Source organism: Thunnus thynnus, chromosome 16 (assembly GCF_963924715.1).
Source record: "Thunnus thynnus chromosome 16, fThuThy2.1, whole genome shotgun sequence".
In the NCBI taxonomy this organism is placed as follows: Eukaryota; Metazoa; Chordata; class Actinopteri; order Scombriformes; family Scombridae; genus Thunnus; species Thunnus thynnus.
The window spans coordinates 12,039,749-12,061,232 of NC_089532.1; the positions used below are offsets into that span (position 1 = coordinate 12,039,749).

Genomic DNA, 21,484 nt, shown 5'->3' on the forward strand with positions numbered 1-21,484 from the left:
TTATGATCAATACTTATTGCCAGATTTGTTACAAACAAACAAAAGGCTTAGCGATGTGTAGCGATACTCACTGCTGCCATATCCGTCACTGGCCCATTCTGGAGCGGACAAGGACGAGGTGGAGCCAAGAGGAGATGGAGGCGCTGTTAGGTCAAGTTCTTTCAACTCATGAACCTAAGAGAAAAAGGAATTACAAAAAAATAACATTAACGATCTGAATCCTGAAGAAAAGAGCAAAAGCTTCAGGAGAGGTTTAGAGAAGGTAATGTGTATGAAACGGTTTAGACCACATACTTTGTCAGCGTCCAGTGAGTCCAGCATGGAGAAATTGTCAGACACCGACAGGGAGCCTGGTGAGTGGGTACTCTGTGTGGCTGGATCTGGGGTGATGGTCCTGGAGTGTGGTGGCTCCATCACAATCCTGGGAGAGGTGTGGACCTGGGGGAGATCCAAGCCCGTGCTGTTCAGAGTGCTGAGGTCAGACAGACGAGAGCCGAGAACTGAAGCGTGGAACCGTTCCGGGAGTCTGTCTTCGGAACATTCGAGTCGCCTTAAAACCTCCGGAGAGCTCAGAGATGCTTCGTCACGGGAGACACTCACAACCTCTTCGAAAGCTCTGTGAGAAATATCTAACAGAAGAAAAAAAATATATTATAAAAGGACATATTTTTGGTTATAATGCCATTGTCTTTCTGGCCATTACACCTAAGTGCTATCAAACTTCACGATCATGTGATAAGTGTACAAATTAATTATACAAATAAAGCTTGATCTTTATTATCTTATCTATATGCATCTATGACCATGTATCTATGTGTTTGCTATTGGTTCGAATATTACATTCTCAGTACAAGAAAATTAAACCAGCTGATCACACGGGGAGACAGAGAGCTCAAACTCATCTTCTATATCACTGGATTGCATTTGCCAAAGGACTGTACAACATCTTTAAGATTTAAAAGCAGAGTAAATGTATGAAGCATCATTAAGTACTCACCCTTTTCTGAGTATCCTTGATGGTGAGGGAGTGCGTCCTGCTTGCGACTGTGACGTTGTTTGAGTTGCTGTAGTTCTCTTTGCTGATAGGCCAGTTCCTCTTCCTGTACAGCCAGGTCCTCCTGCAGACCTTGAAGCTCCGCTTTCAGTCGCTGGTTATCACTCTCCAGGTCAGCTAGGACACGGTCTTTAGTCTGGCAGACAGGAATTAGTGACGTTAAATCCAGCTGTCGTATCGATACTAAACCCCATATTGCCACTTAAATCTCACAATAGACAGAAATGAATCCATGCAGAGCGTCAACAGATTAACTCAAATGGTAACTGTATCTGATATTTAGTGCACATATTAATTCCCCACCTGTCCTTCCTCATGTAGTTTCTCAGCCTTTTCTGTACTGGTATTCAACCCGAGCTTCACTGCAGTCAGCTCCGCCCTCAGAGCCCGATGCTCTGCCCCCAGTCTGGCTAGCTCCGTCTCCTTCTGTCTCAAGGCAGCATCTGCTTTAGCCAGGGTCACCTCAGCATTAGTCTGGGAGAAAGAGAAACTCACTCATTAACCTCTTGTATCAACATGGTAAAATTATTTGACTGGTATTCATAAAAACCTTGTATCCACACATCAAATGTTTTACCTTGTTTTGCTGTTAGTTTTCAGTTTTTCCACAAAGAAACTTGTGTTTACATAAGACCATCAGATAACTGGAGTTACGTGCTTTACAGCATAAACAGCATTTTAACAGGTACCACATGTGCATGTTGCATTGCCAAGTTACACATCTGATTAATTCTTTTATATCTACTGCTAGATACATCTCTATGCATGCTGAACGAAAGCTACGTTTGCTAAAAACACTCGTCAAAAACAGCTCAGACTGCCAAGACATGCAGCAGCCCAACATATCCATTACAGCCTCCATGTTTTCTTTTAACAACCACAAACACTGCTTACCACATCCTGCCAGGACAAAATGTTAACAAATGAAAAATAAAATGCATCAGAGATTTAAAAACCAAGAGCTACCCAAAAGTTTTCCTTCTACTTCCTCAATTCAATGTCACTTCCTCTGTGTGAGTAAGAATCCGCTGTCTCAGGAGCGACGCTGTGCTGATGTGTTATCGGCACTAACTATAACCAGATGTGGTCTGGCAGCTAGTACAGCTGTATGCTAGCAAAAAAAAAAAGAAGAGTGGCAGCAAGACATTTCCTGTCTGAACCTGGGGCTCTGTATCTGGGGCCTGTTGAAGCAGGTTTACTGTATTATCAGGACAACTTTGCAGAGAAATACCCTCTTCAAACCTGTAACATGCACTGAAGAAAACGACTGTTTCAGTCTGTAAAGTATAATATAGTGAAATCACTTCTTGGACCAGGCCTCAGATTTTAGTCTATGTTGATAAGACAGTATTTATCTTTTCTTCTCCTGCCCACATTAAAAGCCCAATCATTAATTTTGTGAACATATACATTTGAAGTATTGAATATTTACTGATGTTATATTTATACGTTTTGTCAACACTTGTTATTGAAAATAAAAAGGCCCATTTTACTGCTGGGTTTACAAAAAAAAATAATGTAAACAAAATATTTCAAGAGCCACAAATTAATATCTTCACTCACTGAGCAACACCTGTGCAATCTAATGCAATCAAATACAACAGCTCTGGCATAAATTGTACTTTTACGAAGGTTATACATTTTCAGTTTTTGTTGACGTTGTCAGAAAGGTGATAATTCTACTTTATGTTTATTATTGAGATTGTAGTGGGTGGTGGTGTACTGTTGTTGTGTACTATTTTGCACCCCTCACATATATTAATGGGGTGGACAAAATTTTAGTAACACTTTTCAATATAATGCACTCCAGTACACCTCCATCACCCACTACGACCTCAATAATAAACATAAAGTAGAATTATTACCTTTATGACAACAAAACTTGAACATGTTTGCATAGCTTTGTAAAAGTAGAATTTGTGGCAGAGCTGTTGTATTGGATTGTATTAGATTGCACAGGTGTTCCTAATAAATTGCTTGGTGAGTGTATGTTATGATAGAGTTTGACATGTCTTTTAATAACAATTTTTGACAGCAGGTTCCAATCCAGTGTTTGTAATTCTGGTTTACATTTGGATCACAACCCAAAACTGAAAACTACCAAGTTCTGTTTGGACCAGACAGGAAAACACTGATATATAATCCTACATGGTGCTTCATGTTGATCATTGTAACCTTTGACACTTACCAGCACCTCCCTTTGAGCCTCTTCTTGACTGGTTTCCTTTTCATTGAACTGAACGGTCATGTCCTTGATACAGGCTTTCAGTGAATTGACTTCCTGTCTGAGCCTTTCAATTTCCTCCTGCAGTTTCCCCTCCCTCCTCCTTAGCGCCTCCCGTTCATCAGACAGCTCTCCCTTCACGGTCTCAAGTGTTTCGACCTTTGCCCTCTCCTCGGCAACCAGTTCCTCCATGTCTACTACCTCGGCCCGTACCTCCTGGACTTGTCTCTCGAGGGTGAGACTGGTTTCTCTAAGGGCGTCCATTTCTATTTTCATCTCCTGCTCCTTTGTCTGCAGAGTCTCGATCTCTCTCACTCTCTCCTGTTCTTTCTTTTGGAGTTCCATAATCAGAGAGCTGAGGTGGGCTTTCTCCTCTTGCAGGGTGTCCGCCTCCTGGGCTTGATTTTTCCAACTGTCCCTCTCCTCCTCAGATAGTGTCCTGTTCTCCCTCTCCTCCTCTACCTGAGCTTTAACCTCCTCCAGCTCAGCTTCTTTGAGAGTGAGGAGACCTTGGAGCTCATCTGCCTTCTCCCGCTCAGCTTTCAGCCTCTTTCCAAACTCCTCCCCATGTCCTCTGTATTCTTCCTCCTGAGTGAGCAGCAAACGCTCCATTCCCTCTTTCTCTGCCACCACGGTCTCCAGCTGACTCTGAAGGGCCTTGAGACGAGATCGAAGGGAATGAGAGGAGGCAGAATGAGTCAGATTGAGTTCTTGCTTCAGGCTGTTTGGCCCTCCTCGTCTCTCTTGTTCTTGGATGGTATAGTGGTGAGGTTCAGGGCTGGGAGCAGGCGAAGGATTGATGCTGTCACCATCCTGAGAGTCACTGACTTCGTGCAGGTTGGGGCCCAGTGTGGCGAGCTCCGCCTGCAGCGTGCTGATGACCTCGTGAAGGCGCTCCTCTTCTTCCTGCTTGTCTTCACGCACCCTCATGACTTCAGACTGAAGATGTTCCACCTGTGAGCGCAGATCCTCAAGCTCAGCCTCCAAAGCCTTTTGTGAGAAAGATCAAAAAAGACAATTATTATTATTATTTTTAAATCAAGGCCTGATTAACTATGAGCACTCCCACAGTGACTGCATGTATTCTGTGTATACTTAGTCTGACCTTGTTGTCCCCGGTGTGCTCCAGCTCCTGTTCTAGTCTTTGGATCTCATTGCTGAGGTGGTCGATTTCCTGGTTTTTCTCCTGGAGTAGTGCAGAGGGGAGGGTCTCTTCCTCTGTGTCTTCCACCTCCCTCTGTTGCTCGGTCTCCTCCTTGAGTACAGTGAGTGCAGACACATTCTCCTGCGAGTGGAGTTGAACATTATTCTCTTTTTATTTAGACTTACATTGAATGAACATACTGTATTTTAAAACATCTGGTCTGAAAGATGAACACACAAATAATCAATTTTGTCTAGTTTCCAACAAATCTATCTCTAAAAAAATCTCTCCATTGCATAATTATTGTACATCAGGTAAGAGAGAACTCCAAACATAAGAGTTATTCATCTTTGATCCCACAGGATGTTCAACAACTGAAAAAGACCTCTCTTGGGCAAGGCTACAGAATTCTCTCCAAGAAGAAGAGCTTATATAGCTGATGTCTAAATATCAGTTCTCACTTACGTAACTAAATAAAATATATATCAATTCAATATGAAGACAAATAGTACTTACCTTAAGGGCAGCAATCTGTTCTTGAAGCTCATTAACATGAGTTGTGTTCTGATTGGTCAGCACCTCCAGCTGTAGTGTGAGATGTTTCAGCTCAGCCTCTTTGATGCTCAAGTCCCTCTGCACATTTTCCAGTTGACCAAGCAGGACTTCAACCTAAGAAACAGAAAAAGAAACAGTACTGATTAAATAAAAAACAATAATTATATTCTTAGTTTTATAATTGTAACATACTTTTCTGCACAGATTTTAAGAGATTTCTAGTCCTTGTGGTGGTTTATAAAAGACAGATTAAGTCTGGCTACATGTTCAGATTAGTACCACAAGGTGGCACTACAGCCAGCTGCAACGATCAACAACCAACAATTATTTCGCCCAATCGACAAGCCCAAATCATCTCGGCTACAAATATTTGTCTAAAACCTTACAGACCTCTTGCTCTTTGCTCTGTAGGCCCTGCTGAGCAGTGTCCAGGGCATCCCTAAGCTCCTGGGTGGGGTCACGTGTGTTGTCATGGTAACAGTGTCTCGTCTCATCCAGTTTGGACTGCAGAGCTGAGATCTGAAGCCTGTTGGCCAGCTGCTGCTGCTCCAGCGCCTGCTTATCCTGACAGAAGGAGGAGTAGACGAGTGAATTCATGAGGCAAAAAGCGACGGTGCAAATTGACACTAAAAAAAGGTAAATTTAACTTGAATGTGCATTTGTTCTTACTTGTGTGAGCTCCTGTTCTCTCAACTTTACTCTGTGAAGCTCTTGTTCAAGGTGACTGGCGGATCGATTACTCTCGGCGCTGTTAAGCAACGCTTGCTCTAGCTCTCTAATCCGTCCAGCTAGCTTGTCTATCTCCTCGTTGCGTTCGGCAAGATCGCGCTGCGCTTGCTGATTGGCTGTGAGCAAGGATGAGTGGTCCTCTGTCTTGTCTTTGATGATGGCTTGTAGACTCTCCACCTACAGACACATATAAGGGACAGCATTTAGTATTACAGCTTTCTAGAGTGATAAGTAGCACAGTGATTTGTGAATAGAAAGATACATGATTTTTTTTTTTAGCAAAATAAGCCATTCCGGGTCTGCAGCCATTGGTACTGAACATTGAAGTCATGCCATTCCAGAGAACAGTAAGATGGAGGTGAAAGAGCAATGAAGTGAGGAGCAGAGGCGAATGAATATCAGCAAATGGATGATGAGATGTGAATGAATGTAGAAGCATAAGCACTACAATTTATCTATGGATGATTGCACAGAAATAATGATGTACGATACACGCCATGCACAAGAGTCAGAGGAGCTAAGAGAAGAATGCTACTGTTTGAATTCATACCTGCAGAACCAAGTCCTCAAACTACAGCAATCCGTTCAGCGCAGGGATAAACACATGGCAAAAGTCAGGCTCATTGGCAAACAAACAATGCATTCATCACTTCAACCTCTGTAAGTAGTCATGGTTTCTAATCTAAACTGCAATACACTCATCACAGCAAACACATCAAAAAGCACACACGCTGCAAAATGCTAGACACTTTTACTATCCTTCTGTATCTAGAAATGAAAGCATTTTGTGTAATATTGTCCTGTTAAATAAAAAAAAACAGTTATTCTGCTTTAAGATGACACTCAGCCCTACTTGTGACGTGGGGAACACTGTGTGACTGAATCGCAGTGATGTAATGGAGTGCTGAAATCTGAAACAGTTCCCCTTTAGGCTTGAACTGGCTATCACATAAATGCACCTCACCCTGTGTCCTTTGATATCCAAGCTGGCCGTCTGTCTGAGTTGGGCCTCCAGTCTTCGGATCTCCTGCTGGAACTCATCTCTCTCATGCTCACGCTCAACAGCTTGTTCCTGAATGCACAATAAAGAAAGAAATTAAAGGTAATACTGTCAATCACAAGAAAATGAACGGGAAAAACGAATGCAGATTTATGAAGAATGACATTTTACATTTAAATAAGGGATAATTTTGGAAACATTCAGATTTTAAGTAGTAAAAACTCACCTCTATAAACTGCCGGTCGTGTTTCAGCTGTTTCTCGAGTGCTTGGACACGCTGGTTGAGGTCTTCAGTGTGGGTCTTGTGGTGCAGCTCTGTCTCCAGGCCCTTTGTTTCTTGCTCTTCCAGCTCCCTCTCCAGGGCCCTGAGGCGAAGGGACAGAGAACTGTGGTCCTTCTCTGCCTGCCTCTGCAAGTCCAGCCTGTCCTGGGTCAAACGCTCTGCCTCTGCCAGTAGAGCTTTAAAAAAAAAGAGAGAGGAAGGTTAAGGGAAAATATTTCTATGTAAATACATAACACACACACAAAACATTAAAAGGCAGGCAAGGCATAGAAAAGGGGTTTAAATACATACTGTGCCTTGCCTCCTGAAAAGGCAGTGAATGCATTCTCTGGTCTAAAATATGTTTAATGTTTATAAGAGGTAGGATAATAAAAAAAATGACACAGCACTCCAACAGCCTTTGCTACAACCTACTGGCAATGGCAGTGTTACAAAGAGCAACCTCACACAGCACAGCAAATATACTGCATATTCATCCCCACCCCCTCATCACACTCATTCTTCACTCTGACCCACAAACCTGCGTCAGGATCTAAATTGAGCCAATGGCCTATGGAGAGAAGACACATCTGAGCACAGACATTACATAAGTGTATGGTCAAGCTCACTGAAGAGGTCACGTAACATTTTATGTAGACAGATGCGGGATTTTATGATTTAAGTGCTTGGCTCCGCTCACCTTTCTCCCTCTCTCCCAGACCGGCGGAGAGATGCTCCTTCTGACGCAAGACAATCGCATGCTCCTCGCTGAGTTCCTGATGCTTTGCTCTGAGGCTGTCCAGCTCCGCGGTGAGGCACTGCATCTGGTGCATCTTCATCTTCAGGTCCTCCAGCTCCTTCACTAGTCCCTCCTCTTGTGCCTCCTTCTGCAGTAGAGTCTCTTCTAGGACAGCTTTTTCAGCCATGTAGCCCTCTAGTAGCCCTGAACACATAATGCAAATAGTTCATGTGAAAAGAAAAGACATGTTTGAGATTCTTACACTCAGCCTCACAACTTGTTGAGGTTAGACTTCTGTGTAACTTGGAACACTGTCAGAGCAGCAAGGCGTATTAACGGCCAGTGGATTAACTACTGTAACTTGGCTTTGCTTTACTTGGCTTCCCTCTTGTGCTGCCAACGAGGACACAGCGCTCACCCTCAGCCTTGTGAAGCTCTAGCTGGAGTTGACTCTTCAGCTTTGCCTCCTGATCAAGCTGCTCCAATAAGAGCTTGTGCTGCTCAATGAGTTGGGCGGAGTCTTCTCTGCCCTGGGAGAACTTTTCCTCAAGAGAAAGGTGGACATCATGAGTCTGCTCCAACTGGAGAAAAGGTTAGAAACCCAAGATTATCAGACAGGTTTGTTTGTTTAAGAAGAGAGTGTTAAAATTCTCGCTGTGAATTTGATTCTTGAGAAACACATCTGGGATTATTGATTGGTCTATACATGCTCTACCTGCGTGTTGGCCTGGTTGAGCAACTCCAGTAGTGTGTCTACTGTGTGACGCAGTCGGCTGCAGGCGTTCAGAGCTGCTTCCTCTCCTCCAGGGTTGATCTGTGTATCCGATATGAGCAGGCTCTCACAGAGCATATGGGTCAGTTCCATGTCCTCCGATGACATATCTGCGACTGAGATACCTACTAAAAGAATAGGTCAGTATTACCTGGTGCATTGATGCAAATATTCTATTTGTCAAAAGATCTGTTTAGTTACTGCATCTCTAATCAGGAATCAACATCTTGCATTGAGTGTTTGTATGCCTAATAAAACACAGTGAAGATCCACACATTTTCTAAAAATTTAAACATGAATCAGAACAGACCTGATTCTTGTGCATCTTTGTTCCCCGTCGAGCTTCTCTGATGGGCCGCCTGCTCAGTTGTTTTGGTTCTGGCACTGATCTTTTGTCCAATGAGCTCTTCTGTTGCAATAGTGCTGCGAAGCATCTCAATCAGCACCTTCTTCAGCTTGTCATTGGCCTGGTGCAGGTTACGTCTGGGAGAACAAAAGTAACACGAAGCAAAACACATGACTGTGTTCAGACACTAAATCTCTGGAGAGATTTAAACACTTGGCTAGGATTTACTCAAATAAATCCAGTTGAGTTAGTAGAGAGGTTTACAAAAAGACAAAGCAACAACCATACGTTGTAACATTGGTGGTGTATCTAGTAACATTGACCACTTTATTTCCAAATTTAAATAAGGCAATAAAATACTTTTTTTTTTCTTCTAAAAACTTGCTAAGTATACTGGGAAGATTAACCAGCATTAACTGATGGCTAGTCCATAAAAGAACCAGCACTGAATATTGTTTACCTTTCCTCTTTAGCAGTCTGTAAGTCGTCAGTGAGCATCTTAAGAAGGTTGCCTCCCTCCTGACTCTCTCGCTCCCTCCGCTGGAGGAGGATGTCCAGCGTGTCCATCTCTGCACGCTTCCCTTCTAACTCTCCCTGCAGACAGCCAACCTCTGCTCGCAGCTGAAGAGAGATAACAATTGACGGAGGGAGAGCTTGTAAATTCTACCAACACTTAACGCAAACCTAATGAATTGAAATGTCTCTCCTCTGCTGTACTGTGACTTGTTTGTAACCTTTTGATGTGATGCAGAATGTTAAGAGATAAAGTTTTTTCATATAGCACTATTCAAGAGCAGAATGTCAGAAAGTGCTTTACATTAAAAAAGGCAGCTGACATAAAATACAGACTTAAGATTAACAGCATAAACACCATAAAACAGAAATAAGTAAATCTCGAAACAACCAGTCAAGTTGCAGTTTACATACATGTCTGTCCAGACTCATAATATTTGTAGTGAACCTTTTAGTGAACTTTTGAAGGACTTTTAAAAAGGTATTAAGTGTATTTTCCTTGTATGTGTTGACATGTTTGGCCAATAAAGCTTAATCTGATAGAAGTAGCTGTGACAGTAGACAATACTTCAGATATGGATGTTGCTGCAAAGAAGCTACAAATTCTAAAACGTGGATGCTCCACACACATACACATCTTCAACCCTGCACCACAGAAGATCTAAACAATTACCACAGTTTCAAGGTGGACACCCAAGATTAGTGTCACCAATTCAGTATCTGAACAAACATAATACATGTTCACAATCTCCCCTTCTGTTCCTGAGTTATGGTGTTGAAACATGGCCAGAAAAGTGTTTTTTTCAGAACATTATGATTTCACAGTGAAGTTGACCTTTGGCATATAAAAAGTCATCACTTCATCATTTCATCCTATTAGCCATGTTTACAAACAAGGTCACACTGACCTCCACCAAAATCTAATCAGTTCTTCCTTGAGTCCAAGTGGACGTTTGTGCCAAAGTTGAAGAAATTCCCTCAAGGTGTTCCTGGGATATCGTGTTCACAAGAGAATGGGACAGACATACGGACGGACAACTTGAAAACATAATGCCTCGGGCCATGACTGTCACCAGCACGGAGGCATAAAAAGACAAGACTAGTTTTAACCAGTGGGTCTTGAGCTGCTTTTTAAAAAGATATCCACATTGTTCACAAACTGCGTCCAAAGGGAGCGAATTCCAAGAAGGGAACTGCCAGAATCAACAAACTGAAACAGTTCAAACCTGAATTAATCAAATTCAAAGACTGGCTCATTGCCGTCTAGCTTTGTTTGCTGAAAAAAGCATCCATTTCTAACTTTGAGAACACACATATAGAAAAGTGCAGACCAGTGTGAGCTTCTATCCAAGTCCATCAAAATTAAGATACGCCGCACAACTTCTCCTGTACATCATGCTTTATATCCACAATAGAGCATGGTGTACTTAACTGTTTTTATTGTGCTCTATTCATAATGAAATTCAGCAACATCCTTTCAGAGCCAAGAGCATCATGACAAAAGCAGAGGTTATGTTCTGCATATAAAATGGAATCAAAACCAGATGTTTGTTTTCACAGAGAAATGCATTTTTTTTCCAGAGTCAACAACCAGCATTATCTGATCCAAAAACCCACAATACATTTAAAAAAAAAAACCCACAAAAATCTGCATAATGCATTATGTAAACAGACATACTGACTGTATAATCATCATCAGGCATCCTTGGCAAAAGTACTCCGCTTAAGCACCAAGTCAGCGTGGGAGTGAGGCAAGCCGATTTCTGGAGGCACAGTAGAGTTTTCTCCCAGATCTGTAGTGAATTTTCTTACCTTTCCTTCTTCAGGCAGTTCATTCTGTCCCTCTCCTTTCACCATCTCTTCCCTCTCATTTTCCCTCTCTCTCCCTCCCGCTCCTTCCCATCAAGCACGTCTCATGCAGCCACCTGCCTCAACAAAACAATGCTGTTGCCCAGACAACAGCACCCTCCCAACCTCTCTTCAGACTCTTTGCTAACCTCATGGGGGGTGGGAGTGTTAATATCTCACGATAAAGAGCCAAGCTGGGTAGGTGTCATGGAAACAAAATATACACATAGATACATAAAGTATGTTTATGCTGATTGTTAAAACAACATTTAGCTTTATCATAAGAATATTAGGGATTCACTACACATTTATACGCAGTCAAAACTGATTTTTTGGATAGAAACGAGGGCTTTTAGTAGTTTAGCAATTACCTTGTCAGTAACCGGGGGGATAACAAAAACATAAAAGTTTCAGTATGCTTCACATCTCCACAACAACCAACCAACAAACTGAAGCTTTGCTCTAATGACCTGTAACAGGACAGGCAGAATATAATTGAATATAAAAATGAATAGATAGAGAAAGAAATGTAGCTTTGCACTTGACTTTACAAATTATTTTGCCATCTGATGTTTGTAAGTCATGACCTGCTTCAAGTGGGGACACGAAAAGCATACAAAACATACACACACCGGATTAGTCTACTGATTCATTGACGTGATAATCTCTTTAACAAGATGTAATCCAATGCCAGATGATGTTAGATGAAAATACAGCCTGGACGCTATGCCTTAGCAGCAATATTCTTCTCTCATTCTTAAATCCAGGACTGTTTTTCGGTTTCTAAGTCTTATTTGTCACCTTTAGACTGTCCTATGAACTTCAACACTCATGTTGTATTACCCATAATACAACACCTTTGTCTCAGACCTGTCTAGACTTGCCTGTGGTAAAATGAAGACACAGGTTCATACTCAACTCTTGTCATTTGCACTGAAAAAATGACAATGTAAAGCCTTGGACTGGGTAGGGCTTTTTCTATACGTGTGGTTTTGTGTGTGTGTGTGTGTGTGTGTGTGTGTGTGTGTGTGTGTGGTACCTGGGCTACCACAGCATCTAGCTGCTGCAGCTGGGCAGTAAGCTGGCTCATTTTGCCGGTGTAGCTGCGCTCCTTCTCCTCTTGTTCAGATGTGAAGCTCCGCCTCAGGTCCTCAAGCTCCGCCTCCTTCTGCTCTTCAAACTCAGTCTTCAAAGAAAGTAGAAACAAGTGAATTAAAAAAAAAGGTGTAGATCAGCACCTTCAACGCTGCAGTATGTATTTACTTGTTCCACAGCTACAGAGATCTCTGGTCTCACTGGCTTATGGCTGACCACTGCCCATTTCAGATGGTCAAATGCTAAATGTCTGAAAAAAAAAAGTACCTTCAGCCTTAAAACCTTCTGCATCAGAGGATAAAAAGCTTAGATCCCATCCCATTTAGCCACTGTTCAGATGGTGGCATCACAAACACATGCACAACCCAGCGGCACACAGATTCAGAGAGCAGAGAAACAGACGGACAAGAACATATCTAGATATATGATGGTGGGATTATGTGGAAACTGGGTTTGAATAAAGCTCCAGTGGGACAGAATCCAAGAGAAAGAACTAACCCCTAGGAATGAACTGGTGCAGCTGAAGCTTAGAGGGGGCAATGCCACAACACACATACACTCCACAGCTCTTAATAATCCAGAGCTATTACATAATGGTGTTTCAAACAGGCACTCACAGTTGAATAAATATGCAACTCAAAATAAAAAGAATTGGGGAATATTGTTATAATATATTTCACATTTACTGAATTTATTATATGCATACAACATGATTGTCACAAAGGTTCTTTAGGAAAAGGATGCCTCAAAACCATCCACACTGTCTCATGTTTTTCCCCCTCCATCTCCCCCAAGCATCTCCCTCCTTTACCTTCAGCTGATTAATCCTGTCCTGCAGCCTCTCTTCTGATTGGACTTTGTGGAGCTCCGCCTCTTCTAGGAAGTGCTGGCGTTGCCTTGTCGACTCCTCTTCAAGCTCCCTGCGACATGCCTCCAATTCTCGTGCAGAGATACCCCTCAACTCCTACGACAGCAGACATGTGTCATGTATTTGTTTAATACTGTCAATACGCAGTTGGTCAAATGCTCACATTCATAGTGCTTCTTAAAAAAAAAAAAAAATCCAAATAAATACGCCTCTTCACACAAACACATGATTATGGAGGATGAACAATGACTCTGTGTAATCCCCTCTCTAATGGGCCGTAAGAGCCACAGAGACAAGAACTCTAGTGACAACCACTAAAAACTGCTCGCCAGGCAGAACAGGGGATGTTCATTCGTCCTATGAAACACACAGATTCACACACAGGCAGTATACACACACACACACCTGTAGCTGGAGTTGGTGTTGTTCGACGAGTTGCTCTTTCTCAGCAGTGTAGGAATGCGAGAGCTCCTGAAGAGCAGTGCTGTGTTGTTGCTCCAGCTCTAAAACCTGAGAAAGTGCACGTGATGTCAAGACAAGTAAACTCTTTCTGAAAATTAAAACAGATTCAAATTGGAAAGCAGGAAAGAAAAGTTAACATAAACCAATGTGGAAGTTTTTTATGGATATCCAAAACACTTAACACTCAATTTGATGCATTTGAAATGATGTAATTACAATGCAGTAACAGCTAACAACTCATCACTAAAATTCACTTTAAAAAAAAGCATTTGTGAAATTAATATCATTAATTGATGATTTGCCCTGCAAAAGATTTATCAAGTCTAGCAAATGTAATCTAGCTGCTTCTTTCTCATCTTTATTTGTGCTTCTCACCCAAACTAAAAGATTTTTTCCATATATTTACATTCACGATTCCTTATTTTTTAAAGTGTGTGAGGAAAAAAAAGACAGAATGGATGCCAGTATGTGGTTGCTAATCACCACTAATATATTCTCATTCAGTGGGAATCACTGTTCTGTTATGACTAGCTACTGAATTCATAGATGTTTAATTTTTGCTCCTGAGCAGTTAAAATTTATCTCTATAACTTTATGCAGTGCAATTAAATATAGACATTGCTCTTATGTTTTCACCAGTGTCCACATGGTAATATGACTAAAATCTAAAAGCTAATGTAAAAGCTATTTCAGAGAATAATGTAGGGATTACTGGATAAGTACCTGCTTCTTAAGGGTCTCCAGAGCCTTGCAGTGTTCAGTGTCTAAGGCCTCTTTCTGAGCAGACAGCTCAGTCTGTAAAAACAATCATGAAGTACATAAATTCATTTTCATGCTGTTGCAAGTTGGTTTTAACAAGACAATCTCCTTGTTGCATACATTCATGTTAAAAGTGGACAGTCGAATTTCACTTCTTAGTTAAGTGAACTGTATATTCGGGAGTAGCCTGGGGTTCAACTACCCTCCTTTCTCACCTTGTGAACGTGGCTGAGCTCTGCTGCCATGGCGCTAAACTTCTCCATGTGCAGCTGAGCCAGCTCCTTCCTTAGTTCCTCCCTGATGGACAGCTGCTCTGCGCCGTGACGCTCCATAATCTGCCGGTGCTCTGACTTTTGACGATTAACATCTTGACAGTGTCTCTCTTCAAGCTGCACCATTTCATCACGCAGTGTCTGAGATTAAAGAGAGGATGGATAAAAAAAAAGGTACACAAGTACTTACAAACTGAGAAAAATGCACAATATGGTCATTGTTAGGGTTTAAAGGCATTTTTTAAGACTGCCCAAATAAGGATCGAAATTGTGTTTTACTTCCTATGAACTGTATGTCCTTACTTGAACTTCCTTCAGGTATGTGGCCTCCAAAGTGTCCATATTACCCAGCATCCTCTTTTCCAGTTCATCCTTTTCTTCCTGGTGTTTGCGAGCCAACTCTGCCTCTAGAGCCTCAAGCTGAGCTTGACTGGTTTCTTGAAACACAGCCTGCAGACTTTCAAGGTCTGTCTTTCGTTTGGAATTGAGGGCCGCTTCCAAGGCAACATGCTCAGCGTTGTGCTTGGATTCAAGCTCAACAGTCATAGCTGCAAGCCGATCTCTGTGACTGGCACTGAGTGACTCGAGTTGGGCTTTGTGTTTGGCATTGAGTGTGTCCATCTCTTGGGAGTGTTTGTTCAGGAGTGTTGCTCTGTCGTGTTCCAACTCAGTTTGATGTTTGTTCTTAAGCTCTGCCAGAGAGATTTCATGTTTCTGGGCCAAAGACTGCTCCAACACTGCTTTTTCCTCTTGAAACCTAAACACACACACATAGACACACAGAGAATCACTTAAATCACAGAACATTAAAACTGCCCAAAAGCAGAGGGGATGAAACTGCAGATTTTAAAACTGTTTTTCATATGATTTAAGGAAAGTAAGCAGGGACTTTGCATGGTGTGTAGCATTAAATCAGACCATGATAGCAGCACTGCAGCTGAAATGTTGGTGTTCAAAATAAATGTCACAACAATATTAAAAGGAAAAGATGCCACTTTGCTCCAGAAAACTGTGTTGGATGTTTACTTTTTTACTTTACATTTTGACCAAAAAAAAAAAAAAAAAAAAAAAAAAAAAAAATCAAAAAGTAAAAACATTAAATATTAGAAGTAATCTATGACCTATCTGCGCTTCTTCTCCTTCTTTTTTTTTTTTTTTTTTTTTTTTAAATTCCTCTCACTGTATGATAACCAAAGTAGAACTCGCTTAACATAGTAATACAAACATGGCTTGGGCCGCAATGCCTAACTCCTGTCAAACCATTTACCTCCAGCTGGTCTTACTCACCTCTCTTGTGCTTGGTGTAGCTGCTCCTCACTCTGCTCATGGAGAAGAACATTAAGTTCCTTGATTTCTGTTGCCATGCAGTTTTTTGCCTTTTGCAGCTCACTGTCAAACTGGGCCTCCAGTCTCTGCTTCAATAACAGGACCTGTGGGCCTAAAACACAATCAATATGTTACAAATTGAAGGAGAGCAACACTTATCTGCTTGGAAGCTATAACAAACTGACATTTTATTAAGAAATCAATGTGTATATTGTTCTCCTTTTGAATCTGCCAACTGATCTTACTCTCATTGTTGTCCAGTGCAGCCTGTAGAGACTTCAACTTCTCCTTCTCTTCCTGGAGTGCTTTTTCCAAGCAAGTCCTCTCCTTCTCCGTCTCTCTCTCAAGGTCTGTCCTCAAGGCAGAGAGCTCAGCTTCATGCTTCACTTGGAGCTCTTCTCTCATCCTCTTCATCTCCTCCTGCACATCCTCCCTCTGCTGTTTCAGAGCTTCCTCAAGATGAATGAGCTCCCCGGCACACTCCTGCTTCAACTGACAGCATTTCAACATTTAAGCACTATGCTTTGAAATTACCATATTGTACTATTAAATGTGTGTTTCTGTATTCATATCAACATATTCCAATCCTGAAATTGTTTCTCCCCCTCCACCTTTTGTGTGTTTTTCTCCATTTCTGCTTCATGTTGTTTGCTCAAGTCTGCAAGTCTGTTCTCCAGGGTGTGGATGATGGTCATTCTTGTCTGCAGCTGCTCAGCGTGACACCACATCCTCTGTTCAACCTCCACCTAATTAAAATCACAAAAGCTTTTCATTATATAGCTGATAACTTCAGGGGGTAATATGAAGTACACATTATCTGATTATCTTTTCTCACCTCAACCTGTCTTGCCACCTCCAAATGGACTCTGGTGAGGTCTATGAGATAGACAATTAGAGATATTTTTTTATCTTTACCACTTCTGGATACCAAATGGCAAATGTTTTACATGTATGCAAAAAGTACCTTGTAAGTGACGGTCAGAAAGTTTGGCCCTGAGTTGCTCTAGCTCCAGGGCATGACGAGTCTTCATCTCCTGCAGTTCTTCATAGTAATGGTCTGTGAGGTCTGAACGCACCTAAAGCACATGTAATGATATAAAACTAATAAATGAGAATGTCAGGGCACTATTTTCTAAGAATCTCTTCACATTCTAGCTTATTTTCCGATTTAGTGGGGAAAAAGGGGAAAAGAAAAGACTGAAAGACAGAGGGACCAAGTTTGTGTGTCTGACCTGTTGCAGCTCTTCCTTAAAGGAAACAGCCAAAGAGGATCGTAGGCTGGCCAGCTCTGTTGTGTGTTTCTCCTCCAGCTGCAGGTGCAAACTGTCAAGCATTTCCTGGATGAAACATAACATGATGCTTACAATACCTTCTAATGAGGATCACAGAAATAATAAAATACTATTATGCAACTTTGTAACTTGGTCAGTGGTTTCAAAATTTCAAACTGCTCCATACAACACATTTATCTGGCGATGGCAGGTCTTGAAAATGTCTTATGTTATTAATTTGTGCACCTTTACCTTTTGTTTCTCTGGCACATCACCTTTTTCCTCCTCAGCTTGACTGTGAGATATGAAACTGAAACAGAGACCAAAGGCACTGATATTCAAAGAGTTTCATCTAAGTTTACGGTACACATATCTAGTCTTAGACATCTGCAGTAATACCTGTCATCTGAGGTTTTAAGCACGGATTCTTCCAAGGCACCTTCTACCAGCCTGAGCTGGAGCAGAGCAATTTCCTCTCTGTAGTTCTCCTCTGCTGACCGCAACCGCTGCTCAAAGTACCTGGAGGAGGAGTGCGGTCAAATGTGCATAATTTGCAAGGGGTCTGCGTGAAGTTAGTTCACCTTCCTTCTCCTTCCTTAGTTAAGGAAGTTAAGGACTGACATATAATGAACAAAATAATGCAAAGGTACACTGTGCAAACCAGTCCAGTAAACAACGAAGACTGTGTAAATAAAAACATCAGGACTATGTGTGTGTCCATGTGCCTTTTTGTGCACACATACCTCCTCAGGCTTTCCAGCTCAGCCTCATTCTGCTCTTTGATTTCCTGTTTTTGTTCATTAAACTCTGTCTTCAGGCGCTCGATATCATCAACACGAGATGAGCGAGCTAGCAGCTGCTCCTTCAGCTCTGTGAGACAATAAGGGAGATATCGAAAACAGAAAAAATACTGTTATTTGAAATACACACATGCAATTGATGTCTGAGAGTGAAGTTGTTCTAGTTTCCCTTTCTTTATTTTATCTCATTTCATCATTGTCAACAGATAATGGAAAAATGTATTTTAAACATGCCTACATCCTTTACACGGGAAGCCTTTAATTTCTTCAAGTTTTTTTTTTTGATATAAACTACTAAGACGTCAGGCTGGTTTATTAATCTCACCTCCCAACTCTTGACGACTAGTCCTCATGCTCTCCAGCTGGGCCCACAGATGACCTACTTCCTCTTCTGATTTCTTTTTCAGCAAGTCCTTCTCCTCCTGTAGGCGCAATACCTGGTTCACAGAGAAGAAGTGTCATTTTTTTTTTATTTCAAAACTTAATGTAATGTAAGGTTTGGTTTGAATACGTGTATGTTTCCTGTTATTTTAGAGACTGGTGCCAGAAAAATTATTGAAATATCCACAAGTGGGTGGGTGGGGGGGGGGGGGGTTGATCTAAAAATACAACAATTCGGTCATTTTGCCAGGGCCTGTTTGTGATGTGTATACTGAAACAAAAAATAAGGCAATTTCACTACAGTTAATGTGTTCCAGTGAACTCACCTCCTGCTGCAGTTGCTGTTCCTTCTCCTCTAGGTGGAGTACTTGCTGCTCTCTCCCCTGCAGCACCGCCTCATGACTAGAAACCAACTCCTCCAGAGCACCTAAGTAGCATTCACAAAACAAGAAGAAAAGCATGAACATTTTTTATAAAGACGCTCATATACACTGCTTGCAAAACATGCATGAAGCAACATCATAAATTAAAACGACCATAGATGTTGCACAATTCAACCTTGCAAATCTCTAATATTTGTGGACAGAAATTATGTTTTCTGTCTTAGTGGAATTATGCACTCTGAGTGGGGAGTGGAGGGGGGCTGTAGAGGAATGCAACTCACGGGCAGTGGCATCTCTGTCAGTACAGGCCTGTTTCAATTCCTCCTCTAGTTTCTGGTTCTGCTCCTTACTGGAGGTCTGGAACTCCTCCAGCCTGGCCTTTGAATCCCACAGCTCCGACTGGGCCTGGGACAAAGCTGCCTGGGCTTCAGTTACAGCTTTGCTGGTCTGGGTGAGGGAGGCCTGAGTGCTGGAAAGTTCTGTCTGGGTGCTAGTAAGGCTGTTCTGCGTCTCTGAGAGAGATGTCTGGAGGGTTGACTGGGTGCTTTCAGCTTCCTTCACCCATTCTGACCTTAGAGCCTGTGAAAAGAAAATAACTTGATTAATTGAAATAAATAATTCAAATGATGTAAATTTGGTAAATAAATCACAGAACTCCGATGATCAAATGCACTATTAGTATGACAATTGTTTTAATAAAGCTTGACCTGTATCTCTTTGGCCTGTTTTTCCTCCATGGAAGCTCTTTCCTGAGCAACACGAGTCTCCCACTGCCGCTTCAACTCATCTGAACATACATATATGACACAAATGAAAGGATTCATATACATCAAAGACTTTGAAGGTTACATCTGTCATTGTGGTTTTTCCGCAACATGCCTCTAAATCTATATGAGGGTGACTTGCTTGCATCCATGACAGCATGCATGTTGAGTGCACTCAATGGTAGACATGAAAAAGAACACTGAATAAACAGAGCAAGCACTCTAGACTCACCCATGTCTCTGTGATGCAGCTCACGCAGTCTCTCCTGCTGCTCCTGGTTCTGCAGTCTGATTTGTTCCAGTTCTGACAGATGCTGGGCCCGCAAGAGTGAAGTCTCCTGAGTTAATGTCTCCCTCAGGGAGGCCTGAGCAGACTCCTGCTGCAGGTTTATCTGAGGAAACTCCACCTGGGACATGTGGACGTTTGTCAGGCTCAGACGCAAGACTTCAAGCTCGACGGTCTTTTGGGTCTTGGGGAATGAAAGCATAAGGTACAGTTCATGTCAGAGCTTTCCTGCATCTAATAGTGACACCATGTCAAGAGGGAAATGCATTTACATTTTAGGCATTTAGTTGACACTCTTATCATCCATGGCCATTTATGCCACGTTTGGACCGCAGGAACTTTCCCCGGGGACTAAGAACTTTTTGAGGAACTCAGTTCCTCTACTTGTGTTTCCACTGGGGGGACCAGGGTCTAAATGAGGTTCCAGGGAGATTGTTTTACCCCCTAAAAAAGTCCTTGCTCGGAGAGTAGTACTTTCAAAAAGTACAGGAACTTTTGGGGCAGGGTTTGCAGGGATTACTGTAGCTGATTGGTCAAACACACACAGAGTAGCTGCTTCAACTTGTGTACTGCTTCATTCATAAAACAAGAAAGTACTCTAGGAAAAATTTAGAACCAGTGTAGGATGGGAGGAAGACATTTCTCTTCGTTTGATAACGTAAAAGTAAAGTTAGAGTTTGCTGTCAGCTTCCCGACTCATTTTAAAAAAGACAAGAGAAAAAGAGAGATAGCACGGCGAACTGAGAGCATGAGTGAGCAAGAGAGAGAGAAAGACAGCACGGCGGTGGTCGAGTGAGGAGAGGGAGGAGTGGTAGTGAGAATAAAGCAATGAATGAGAGGACTAAAACGTTTTCTGATTGTTTCATGGCGATTACATTCTAAAGCACAAATAACCATCAAACACTCAACAGATGTTAGACTGTGCAGACAAATTCTGCAAATTTATCAGTGTGCTCCAGTGAAGTTTGCTGTCCTTGTTCAGCTGCACATTTCAGGGAGATGTATAGAGAACCTCTTTTGATCTAGAATAAGATTTAATTCCTAAATCGGGTTCAAAGTCATTGTAATTGCCATATTTCTGTGGACATGAAAAGGTTATCTAAGAGAAGAGTGCTTGAGAAAAAAAACAGCTTAGAAGACAGATAGAGGGATATTTTACTCCATGGTGTGGTTGAGGATGTTACACTGTGTGCGAGTGTGTATCTGTGTGTGAGTGTGTATACCTGTACGTGCTGCAGTTCAGCCTGGTGGGCAGCTTCCATGCTCTCTCTAAACTCCAAGGAGAGCTCTGTCTTCAGTTGACTAAGCTCCTCATTGTGTTTGGCAACTAGCTCTGACACCATCCTCTCATGCTCACGTTCAGTCACCTGCAGAGGAGAGAATACAAAGAATGGCAGAAGCTGAAAAATAATATAAAACAATGGTAAAAAGTTAAAGAACTACTATTAAAGATGTCTGAGTACTTCCGAGCACTACGGTGAAATTTGGCCTTTTCTAATACCTGTTTGATTAAGCTGATCTGTCTCTTCTGTTCTTCCTCCTTAGTGGCCTGCCGCTCCAGCAGCTGTGTCTCCAGGTGGGTGTTCAACTCAGAAATCTAGGCATTCAAGCAGATAAGCATGTCAAGGAAA

General features: G+C 42.0%; 1 protein-coding gene across 1 annotated transcript in view; it reads right to left on the reverse strand.

Moving 5' to 3' along the window:
- pcnt (pericentrin) overlaps positions 1 to 21,484 on the reverse strand; it is a 38,521-nt gene that overhangs the window by 7,938 nt on the left and 9,099 nt on the right. Inside the window, 39 exon segments of the mRNA XM_067614939.1 lie at positions 72 to 174; positions 295 to 629; positions 998 to 1,190; positions 1,358 to 1,528; positions 3,243 to 4,268; positions 4,384 to 4,563; positions 4,939 to 5,091; positions 5,368 to 5,541; positions 5,647 to 5,883; positions 6,257 to 6,277; positions 6,671 to 6,778; positions 6,933 to 7,165; positions 7,669 to 7,911; positions 8,126 to 8,288; positions 8,423 to 8,607; positions 8,790 to 8,962; positions 9,286 to 9,446; positions 12,226 to 12,372; positions 13,093 to 13,245; positions 13,555 to 13,659; positions 14,335 to 14,406; positions 14,586 to 14,783; positions 14,946 to 15,399; positions 15,930 to 16,080; positions 16,214 to 16,460; positions 16,580 to 16,714; positions 16,804 to 16,844; positions 16,933 to 17,044; positions 17,201 to 17,305; positions 17,492 to 17,549; positions 17,639 to 17,758; positions 17,983 to 18,109; positions 18,365 to 18,476; positions 18,747 to 18,847; positions 19,085 to 19,382; positions 19,511 to 19,590; positions 19,800 to 20,037; positions 21,077 to 21,220; positions 21,355 to 21,450. Of these exon segments, the coding sequence (XP_067471040.1) occupies positions 72 to 174; positions 295 to 629; positions 998 to 1,190; positions 1,358 to 1,528; positions 3,243 to 4,268; positions 4,384 to 4,563; positions 4,939 to 5,091; positions 5,368 to 5,541; positions 5,647 to 5,883; positions 6,257 to 6,277; positions 6,671 to 6,778; positions 6,933 to 7,165; positions 7,669 to 7,911; positions 8,126 to 8,288; positions 8,423 to 8,607; positions 8,790 to 8,962; positions 9,286 to 9,446; positions 12,226 to 12,372; positions 13,093 to 13,245; positions 13,555 to 13,659; positions 14,335 to 14,406; positions 14,586 to 14,783; positions 14,946 to 15,399; positions 15,930 to 16,080; positions 16,214 to 16,460; positions 16,580 to 16,714; positions 16,804 to 16,844; positions 16,933 to 17,044; positions 17,201 to 17,305; positions 17,492 to 17,549; positions 17,639 to 17,758; positions 17,983 to 18,109; positions 18,365 to 18,476; positions 18,747 to 18,847; positions 19,085 to 19,382; positions 19,511 to 19,590; positions 19,800 to 20,037; positions 21,077 to 21,220; positions 21,355 to 21,450 (7,153 nt within the window).